Source organism: Dendrobates tinctorius, unplaced genomic scaffold (assembly GCF_039654945.1).
Source record: "Dendrobates tinctorius isolate UK_male_01 unplaced genomic scaffold, ASM3965494v1 ptg000219l, whole genome shotgun sequence".
Taxonomy (NCBI): Eukaryota; Metazoa; Chordata; class Amphibia; order Anura; family Dendrobatidae; genus Dendrobates; species Dendrobates tinctorius.
This window is the reverse complement of record NW_027361886.1, coordinates 2,791,938-2,803,096: the sequence shown is the minus strand read 5'-3', so window position 1 is coordinate 2,803,096 and position 11,159 is coordinate 2,791,938. Positions and strand designations below refer to the sequence as shown.

At 41.8% G+C, this 11,159-nt stretch overlaps 1 protein-coding gene across 4 annotated transcripts in view; it reads right to left on the bottom strand.

Moving 5' to 3' along the window:
* Positions 1-2,619: 2,619 nt before the first annotated feature.
* SLC25A42 (solute carrier family 25 member 42) overlaps positions 2,620-11,159 on the bottom strand; it is a 65,162-nt gene continuing 56,622 nt past the window's right edge. For all 4 annotated transcript variants that reach the window (XM_073555114.1, XM_073555115.1, XM_073555116.1 and 1 more), the window contains 2 exons: positions 7,090-7,241; positions 2,620-6,198 (listed from right to left, as the gene is read on the bottom strand). In XM_073555114.1, the coding sequence (XP_073411215.1) occupies positions 5,873-6,198; positions 7,090-7,241 (478 nt within the window). In that variant the 3' untranslated portion in view covers positions 2,620-5,872. The remainder of the gene's footprint in view (positions 6,199-7,089; positions 7,242-11,159) is intronic.

The following is an 11,159-nucleotide window of genomic DNA, read 5'->3' as shown; positions in this document are numbered from 1 at the left end:
ATCAGAAGCACATTAAGTAGAATGAGGTGTACTCTGGTTGGAATTCAACTGACACTGGAATGGCTGTCAGAAATGTAGAGAAGCTGATTTTTATAAAACTATGCAGTTGTCTCTTGATTTGTAAAGGCACACACCTGTCTATATACAGCTTTGGCAAAAATTAAGTCCTATCAGTTTAATTAACCACAGCTGGACTCCAATGAAGGAGTAGAACCATCTAAAGGAGGATCACAAGGAAATGGACAGCATGTGACTTAAATAGGAGTGTCTGAGCAAAGGGTTTGAATACTTATGCTCATGTGATATTTTAGATTTTCTTTAATAAATTTGCAAACATTTCTACATTTATTTTTTCAGTTAAGATAGGGTGCAGAGTGTACATTAATGAGAAAAAATGAACTATTTTTGAATTTACCAAATGGCTGCAATGAAACAAAGTGAAAAATGTAAAGGGGTCTGAATACTTTCCATACCAACTGTATATCGTCACTGGTGATCACTATTACCTGTACACTGACACTATATACAGAGCTCCTGTGTATAATGTCACCAGTGATCACTGTATTACATGTACACTATATACTTTGTACTATATACAAAGCTCCTGTGTATAATGGCACTTATGGTAAAATTAGTACTTTTGTTTATTAATGATCAGTATTGTAGCATGGGGCTCGAAATTCCTGGTGGTAGCCCCGATTATGGGTATAATGAAACCAAAGTTTTTCCACAGAAATCACACTGAGGAGCTATACCAAGATCAAGGGTTTCCACAATACCTCCATTCTGTATTTTCCCATCAAGCGCTCCCACCACACTGTTACATCCAGCTTCACCTCCTATGACAGATAGTATCATCTTGTCTCCAGCGTACCACACTTTCATTTTTTTTTTTAAGTCCCGGATATATTTTAAGCATAATCACCAACAGGTAGGTACTGGTTACCTACCTGCCTGTTGTGCCCGGCGTCGTGGTCTGCCAGCACATACTTCTGCTGACGTTATGTCAGAGCGACAGTTTGTTTTCCGGTTGGCAAGGCGGGACTACTGGTGTCATTGTCGCTGCCTAATTGGGGGAAGCCGGCTGTCAATCAGCATGACACCAATAGTCTGGTCCTGTCACCAGGAAGAGAAACTGCAGCCGAATCTGTGGCAGGAGCGGTCAATGATCAGTGTCAGGTACAGCATCAGCTAGTTGCCTCTGTTAAGTCCTGGATATCCCTTTAAGTTATCTCTAAACCCCTAAGACCAGTATATGTGCATCCAGATCTGCTCTTCTGTGCAGGGGTACTCACAAAATTCACCATTTTAAGATGTGCGCTTCATACCTAGTTTGCCAGCTTGGTGCATTCGCACCAGCTCTAGAAGACAACCACAAGCCACAATTCATGAGACCAAGAGCCACATGTGGCTCCTGAGCTCCAGGTTGAAGACCCCTGCATTACACAGTACATAGCAGGGGCACATTTATAATATCTCAGGACAAGAACTTTTTTTTTTTTTTTTAAATGCCCAATTGTGGAAATTTTATTCAAAGATATGAAAGGTAGACTCACCAAACCCTGACTGATGCACTAGCAGGATGCAGCAGGCCTCCATTGATAAAGGCTTAGGGCAGCACAGGTGCAACCCACTGATGAAGACAACCAGTACCTAAAGAAAAAAAGAGGATCTGGCTGCCAAGTGGGAAAAATGCACACAGATAAGGCTTGCATAGGACCTCAGTCACACAGTGCGGTGCAAAGTGTCTGAACAGCCTATTGATATCGCCCCTTGTATTAGCAGGCGGGCTGTTCTGTACTATATACATGCATCACACACAAAAAAACCAAGCCAACATAAAGAGGCCTAGCCGCATCCTGCAAAAACAATGAAAAGAAGTGCAAAAAGATACCCCATGTATTTTTATCTTTTTGCACCAAGGGGTGGCTCCTTTCGGAAACCACCATTACCACCATATTAAGTGGTCCTTTAAGTCAATATCCAGCTCTTAACAAGTTTACAGATATGACAAGGGAAATACCAAGGCCAGGTATCCATCCACAGACAGCTGTTTCGGGGTGTAGCCCCTCATCAGTGTGGAGTAGGCTTCTGGCTCCATGGACTTTATATGCATTTTTCCCACTAGGCAGCAAGCTCCTCTTTTTTCTTTGGATACTGGCTGTTTTCATCAGTGGGTTGCATCTGTGCTGCCCTAAGCCTTTAACAATGGAGGCCTGCTAGTGCATCAGTCAGGGTTGGTGAGTCTACCTTTCATATGTAAGTTTTTTTGGAAATTTTATTCAAAGACCTATTGAATAAAATGTACTTTGGACAGCTAGACACCTTTTTAAAAAGGGTTTTCCCAACAGCAAAGTTCTATGTGTTGGTAAGTATTAGCACCTAGGTCATGTAAATTATTCATTTCAACACCAACCCAAAATAATGTGTTTAACATAAAACATGACCTCTAAAAAAGAAAGGGATGTGAGGTGGTTTGGGACAAAAAAAAAAGTTGTAATTCATAGCAGAAATGGCGTGCAGACAAAACCAGAAATTGGTTTACCATGCAGACTTTTGAAAAACTGTTCTGCAGATTGGACAATCCCAAGATTAACATAATGAAATGACACACTGACATATTATATTATGTTTTATTAAATATACAATCTCTTGCAACAATTGTTTAAAATAGAGTTATATTCATATATAAACCTTTTTTCCAAAAGTGCTGGCACAGCAGAACAGAAGGGTAAAAAGCATCAACCTTTCTAACTTGTTAGTTATTAGAAGAGATAAACACTTTCAGCAGCAAGGTTGCCGTTTAGCATTGTGCAACACTGTAGTTGTGCGTCATTGTGCAATGTGCTTCTCATAGGGAGTTCCAATAGATGAGCTCTTTTTACATAGCTAGCCTCTACCACATATTCAAAGAACACACACTAGGGCAGACATTTCATTATAGACACAGAAATGCATTCTGCAGCTACGCAAGAGTCATCAATGTGCACTTTGTATCACAAAACAGACAATACTGTAAATGGCCCGACTTCTCTGAACGAAGCTTCACTTTTGTAAGATATTAAAGGGGTAGTCCTATCTCGAAGATCCTATTCCAATATGTAGTGTGTGTGATAATAATATGAGCAAATGCCTCCAATTGGAAATGTAGTATAGTTTTCTGATTCACTATGTCGCTTACCCCATGTGCATTGCAGTAGCTTTTATATGCATGGTTACGACCACTAACATCTAACTGTTACTATATTAGTGGTTATAACCATGGATACATCGCTTTTTTTACCCTGTGTCTGTCCTCTGCATAATACAGAGGATACTTCCTCTCTTGAATACCTTGTTGGCGTGCGCCATATGGCTACGGTTATTGTCTACCATGGTATGTTTGATTTACTGAGATGGTTGTATTCTCATTTTTGAATACTAGATATTTTCTATGATTCTATATATTATCTGTTTGCATATAATATATTCTTTGTTTGTTAAATGCTCAATAAAATAGATTGAACATAACCATGGATACATAAGCTACTGCAATGCGCTTGCACATGGGGTAAGCGACATAGCGAATCAGAAGAACTATACTACGTTTGCAACTGGAAGCATTTGCCCATATTACACCTACTACATACTGGAATAGGATCTTGTAGATGGGAATACCCCTTTAATAAAATGCAGGCCAATTCCCACCTTCATAAAAGCTTTTTAAGACAGTGAAAAATATATTTAATCTAATCATCGAAACACGGGAATCCATTCCAGAAGTGAATGCCTTTCCTGCTTCTCCATGATGGATCAGATTCCATTTTTAGTATAGAGTGTGAGTGTATGTGTTTATATCTGTTAGAAAAGGAGTGAGTAGTGGTGCCAAAGAAAAGAGGAGCGGTTGCCCATAGTAATCATATTCCACCTCTTATTTTTCAGAGGTCCTATTAAATAAAATAACGCAAAAGCAATCAGCCCGGATATGATGAGCAGCAGCTCCTGTTAAACTATGAAATAAATGTGAAACGTCACCCTTACTATATATTCAGGAAATAGGGAAGCAATGCCTGTCCAGATTTCTTTTCATGTGTTGTACTGATTAAGGGTGAAATAAATCCCTTTCGCACCAAGTGGAACATTGTGTACATTGTGTGTATTTCCTCAGACCACAGTTGTGCTTTTCCTGCAACTTCTGTGGCACTTTACTGTACGGTATCATCAAAGGAAAGTAAGAACTGTACAGTGGATGTTTTCTCCTCTTCTACTTTTGTACATAACGTCAGAAGTCATCTAGAAATAAAGCATCTAAAATGTATCCTGTATCTATAGGTTAGGGGTAACTTAGTGCTTCACTAGGGGTCCTAATGTAGTGCCTGATTGACCTCAGCTCCATTCATTGTCTATGGGACCATCGGTGGAGTTCAGCGCTCAGCCAGTCACAGCAGTCCCATACACAATGAATGGAGTGGAGGATAAGCATGCTCACCACTTCATTCAGATGGCGCTCTACAGAGCCAGTTCTTCTTATCGGTGAGGGTCCCACCGATCAGTAAGTTATTCTTCACCTAATCTGAATTGTGGGGAAAAACCCTTTAAAAACCTTCTTAAATTCAAGTCTTGGACCTTGGTTACAGGGAACCTGATGGACTAATCATCTTGCCCAAACTACGGAAAGCTGAATCAACACTTGCTCTGTCATTTCAATCAGGTATGTTTCACTCAAGCGCATTTCACAGAACACATACATTTATCATTCAGCTTAGGATGACTAGTACAGGAGTACAGTCCCTGGCAGCGTCTCACAGTTCTCGCCCCATACAAACATAGCAAGAGATCACTGCTTTTCAGAGTAAAACATACCTGACCAAAATGACAGCCCTGGGCTCCAGCAGTATGGATCAGCTGCCAGGTTCACGATAAGATGAGTTTGCTGAAACATGAGTGGGATCCAGCGGAGTAGCATAAAAAAAAACAAGTTTCAAAATGCTGCTCTGCCCTGTGCCAACAAAATCATACTGGTGCCATCTATAACCACTGACTTCTCTCCTTAGACACTAGTCACCTAAACCATCCAGCATTATTTTGGTACAGATTAATAATCCAGGCTGCCAACACAGGAATTGTTATTCACATTGCAATGTAGGTCTATATGAAATGTCCACGTGTACGAAGTATCAACCTGGACACAAACACACAGCATAAAAGCAGCATTTATAGGAAAGTAGAAACAAAGTGCACAACCGTGTGCAACTATATACGTTTTCTCTTCACCAAGCAATGGCACTTTGCATCATCGTGATGCTTTAAAGGAGGATACACATTGGTATTTTAAAAGGCAATGCGGCAATCTTATTCCACAAAATTCTAAGCATAAAGAAACAAACAAACCTGCACAACATTCACTCAGTGGGAGAAAGTAAAACGGACAAACCATAGTACATGAAATGGGCACGAAAGCCCTTGTGACCCTGAATATAAGTTTTGAGCTTTGATATCCCCTGCATCACTAGCATACAACTTGAGATGGAAAAGCCAGCAGCCTGTTAGGAGGCGACACTGGATGATGATAACAGCGCTGTATGAATAGTGACACAGAAAGGTTGTGCTCGGCTAATAATTCCCAACACCCCTTATATCCCCAGACCTGAACTATAACCCAAGCTCCTAACAATGGCAGAGTTAATGCCTCTTTTTGGCAACAGCATTTTTCACTCGCAGCCATACTGTTTTGGCCAACTAAACTAGCACCAATCTGTTTCTTAAAAAATACTAAGCAAACCTTCTCCTTCATACTTGGAAGGAAAGATCTGTTGTTCTAACATCTTCACTGTCAAAAGGAGCCTCCTCAAACAGCAAACAGGTTAAAAGTACCATGAAATGACAATCCACTTTATCGCTGAACATCAGACACTCGCTGGAGCTTCTTCAGAAGGATCTGCGTTAGGTCAAAGGTAGTAAAGCTTATACCGACTGCCACTGGGCCCTTTACCCAGTTCATACTGAGGCCTTTATACAAGCCACGGATCAAACCCTCTTCTGCCACCACCTCCTGCATGGTTCCAAGTATTGAGCTGTATGTATGTCCAGTTACTCCAGCAGTCTGCATGCGTCTCCGCACCACATCCAGGGGGTAAGAGGCAGACTGACCAAGGAGTCCAGCGCAGGCACCGAATAACAGCCGTTCAAAAGGGTATGGTTGTGCCCGGCCACTCTGCTCTAAAATGACAAATACAGAAAAATAACATTGTTTTAGCCATATTTGTTATATGTAGCACAAAAATAAAAAACATTGTGTTTGCCATGTGTTAATTCAAACAGATCCAAGGATCTGACTTGTAAGGATATCCATTAGATGCCCTCATAATAAGGAGCTGTAAGCAGCTGGTGTTCAATTCTGTGGCCAGCCTCTTCAGCATGCCACCTGGGCACGCGTGGCACATACGAGGCCTAGTAAGCACCATAGGAGTCCAGGATGCAGGGCACAAAAGAAGGGCATACGAGTAAAGACCAGTAGCCAATGAAAACCAGACTGGATGCCAGACCAGGGGAGCACAAATCAAATTGCTCATATCACACAATGACATTTATTCCACTGCAACACAATCAAAGCTAGAATTATCTGCACGATAGTCACTGCATAACGATCACTGAAGGTCCTAAATGCCAAACACTTAAAAGGGCTTAAAATGGAAACTTTTAAACCCCAGTTTCACAAATGACAGCATTTGAATATAGTTCTAACTGATAACTGGAATGTCCAAAGGAAAAAAAAAAGCATGGTATAAAGCAGATGGTAAAAGCAGCATATACTTGACATGATGGGATTATAACTTGAGTGGAACAGGTAGCGATCAGAAACCACTGCACAACACATTATCTAATAAGTAATATAGAAGGTACTCCGCAAAGAATAAATGTACACAATGCCCAAAATGCTAGTGGGCCAGTCCCACTAAAATGATGCGCATGGGGCATCTAAATGGGACTTTTTTTTTTTTTTTTTTAAAGGTACAATTATTAGGAAAGTGTGGAGAGATCGCAACATATAGCCTTATGGTGCAGAAAATAATTATGGTGATGTAATGGGTGGGCTACAAGTCTGCTCACCTGCATGTATCTTCTTTAATGTCTCATAAGTGAAGAAGCTGATGCCAGCATATGGTATAACCCCCAGAATAGTAGGATTGAATCCACGGTACAGAGATTTCAAGCCTTCTTCTCTGGACATGCGTATGAATACCTGAAAGATGTTACTGTACCTATAATATACAAAGCACTGAACCATTACTTAACAATAACAAAGTCTTTCCAACAAGAATAAAAAGTTTATAATAGTAGTTGCTATGAATAAAAACCATAAAGGGGTTGTCCAGGATCGGAATGAAAGTCTGCCGTCACTCTTGACTGCGTGCAGAGTGCTTGCTGTCAGGATTCTCCTATATTGCCAGTGAGAGCAGGCAGTCACGTGACCACTAGACGGGCTTGTCTGCCGTCAATGGAAGGGCAATGAGCAAGGACGAGGATGTCCGGCATGTGAGCAGAAGTATACAAATCATATACATGTGAACCTGCTCGGGCCTGTAATACTGGAGAATCCTGCCTGTATGTAGTCAGTATTCAGAAGTCTGCAATCACAGAGTGACTGCAGACTTTCAGCTCAGACAACCCCTATAGATATGTTCACACTTTTTTCCCCCCTCTACACTTTTCGGTGCCCATTTTGCACCAAAATCAACAACAAAAAATGCTTCAAACCTGTATCATCAAGCTTCCCATTAATTTGAATGAAAAAACGCACATGAACTATAGAATGCACTACATATGTTTTTTTATGGGGGATTGTCAAAACACAGCACGGTCTGGAAAAAATGCTACCAAAAATGATACTTGAAACATGAAAGCTGTGTACAAGTGTTTTACAGAATCAAAGCTTATGGCATCTATTTTACTAAGAAATATTCTCTTGGAGGTGGGATAAAAACGCTTTACACGACCTTCAAAACTCCTCAATATAGCAGGAAAAAATGGATTGCTCATTTTGAAGCATCCCCATTTTTAGAAATAAAACCTGCTGTACTTATTTATTGCATGGGAAATAATCAACTTTCAGCTATTTTTTATTATAGATGAACTCCATCTTCTGTGGCAACAGCTTAATATGTAGATTATGTGCAAGGTAGATGTGGACTCTGAAGTGCACACATAGCATTCACAACACATTATGAAATTCCCAGCGCATGGGCGAATAGTCACATGAGCAATTAAAGGTCTTTACTACAGAGCTTTATTCAGGGCTTCTGCACGTCTTCTACACAGACAACGCTTCTACCGTAGCTTCTGAATTACAACACTGGACTGTCAATGATCTCAAGCTTCCAAAATCATTTCAACAAAAGATCACACTGTGAGGAGCAAAATCATGCCACCAAGTACAAGAGGCACATTATTTCAGCAAATTCCTTACGATAAAGGCCTTGCACACCATTGCAGGACCTTATTACTATTAATTTATTTATATAGCGCCATTAATTCCATGGTGCTGTACATGAGAAGGGGTTACATACATAGTTATAGCTATCCTTAACAGTAAACAAATTTACAATGACAGACTGGTACAGAGGGGAGGGGACCCTGTCCTTGCGGACTTACATTCTACGGGATAGTGGGGAAGAGACAGAAGGTCGGGGGTGCAGCAGTAGGGTGACCGGATCTCATATGGGGGGGAAAAAAATGTCAGAATCTTGTTCGTCTGGACCCCACAAAACGATTCCCCTTTCCAGATATTGAGAGAGCCAAAATTTGAGCTCGATCAAACGACGTTAACCCGTGCCGCTCGTCGCTCAAAGTTTGAAAAAATCCAAATTGAGGTATTTTAAGATTTAGGTATTTTGCATAGTCTGTTAGACTATAAAGAATGTGACAACAACATTGCAGAAATAGCCCTGACCAAATTTTCGAACCATTTGTGGTATTTGAATGCAGAGTTGGTGGGATTATCGTTTTTTGATCCCACCATTACAGACAATGAAAAGTTGTTAATGGCTAATAAATTGCTCAGTAGCACAGATGAACCATCAGAGCACGCTAACCTACATGAGTTGATAATTTTACATAGTTATCTAATCTATTCTAGAGCTTTTGTTAAAGTAGTTTTTGAAACGTCAGAATATAATGCTCGGCATTTGCTTACAACTTGCAGGACATATTGCTTTTGTTCTTCATCTTTTGTCAGAAGGTCGTTAAAGTCGGATACTTCCTACCTCTTTTAATTTTTCTTTCCTAACTTTTGGATTTACAACCCTAGCGTGCTCTGATGGTTCATCTGTGCTGCTGAGCAATTTATTAGCCATTAACAACTTCTATTTCTGCAATGTTGTTGTCACAAATTTTGGCTATCTCAATATCTGGAAAGGGGAATCGTTTTGTGGGGTCCAGACGGACAAAATTCCGACATCGATTTTTTGCGGTCACCCTAGTGCAGCAGCTCTGGTGGTGGTGAGGCGGCAGAATGGTTATTGCAGGCTGTAAGCTTTCCTGAAAAGATGGGTTTTCAGGTTCCGTTTGAAGGATCCGAGGGTGGTGGATAATCGGACGTGTTGAGGCATGGCAGTCCAGAGGATATTTGGGAGAAATCTTGGAGGCGGTTGTGTGAGGAACGAATAAGTGTGGAGGACAATAGGAGGTCTTGGGAGGATCGAAGATTACGTGAGGGAAGATATTGGGAGATTAGTTCAGAGATATAGGGAGGGGAAAGGTTGTGGATAGCTTTGTAGGTCAGTGTTAGTAGTTTGAACTGGATTCATTGGGGAATTGGGAGCCAATGGAGGCATTTGCAGAGGGGGGAGACAGGGGAGTAACGAGGAGAGAGGTGGATTAGTCGGGCAGCGGAATTGAGGACAGACTGGAGTGGTATAGAGAGTTAGCAGGGAGGCCTCAGAGGAGAGTGTTGCAGTAGTCAAGGCAGGAGATGATGAGGGCATGTACAAAGGTTTTAGTAGATTGAGGACTGAGGAAGGGATGGATTCTGGAAATATTTTTGAGTTGGAGGTGACAGGAGGTGGCAAGAGATTGGACATGCAGTTTGAAGGACAGGGCAGAGTCGAGAGTTACTCCGAGGCAGCGGATTTCATGTGCTGGAGAGAACGTGATGCCGTTTACCATAATAGATAGATTGGGTAGGGAAGATACGCGAGATGGAGGAAAGATAATGAGTTCAGTTTTGTCTACATTGAGTTTTAGGAAGCGAGAGGTGAAAAAGGAGGATATGGCTGATAGACACTCCGGGATTCTGGACAGCAGAGAGGTGACATCTGGGCCAGAGAGGTTGATCTGAGTGTCATCTGCATACAGGTGGTACTGGAAGTCATGGGACTTTATGAGTTGTCCTAGGCCAAGAGTATAGATGGAAAAAAGTAGGGGCCCCAGGACAGAGCCTTGGGGGACTCCGACAGAGAGGGGGCAGGATGAGGAGGTAGTGTGGGAGTGGGAAACGCTGAATGTGCGGTATGAAAAGTATGAGGAAATCCAGGACAGGGAAAGGTCTTTGATGCCAAGGGAAGAAAGAATCTGTAGCAGTAGGCAGTGGTCAACTGTGTCAAAGGCAGAGGACAGGTCAAGAAGGAGGAGGATGGAGAACTGTCTGTTAGCTTTGGCTGTGAGTAAGTCATTAGTAATTTTGGTCAGGGCAGTTTCAGTGGAGTGGTGGGGGCGGAAGCCAGATTGCAGGATGTCAAGGAGGGAGTTAGATGAGAGGTGGGAGGAAAGTTGAGCATGGGCATGCTGTTCAAGGAGTTTGAAGCAAACGGGAGCCGTGATATGGGGCGATAGCTGGGCATAGCAGTTGGGTCAAGGTTTGATTTTTTTGAGGATGGGTGTTATGGTGGCATGCTTGAAGGCAGAAGGGAAGGTACAAGAAGTTAGGGATAGGTTGAAGAGATGGGTTAGGGCTGGAATGATCATGTTAGTGAGGTTGGGGAGCAGGTGAGAAGGGATGGGGTCAAGTGCACAGGTGGTGAGGCGTGATTTGGAAAGGAGATTAGTAAGCTCTCCTTCAGTGATGTTGGAGAGGGAGGTTATTAGGGAAGGGCAGAGGTCTAGTATGTGGAGTGGTTGGGGTGGTGGAACTGTAAAGGTTTGCCTTGTTTTGTCAATCTTGTTTTTGAAGTAGGTGGCAAAGT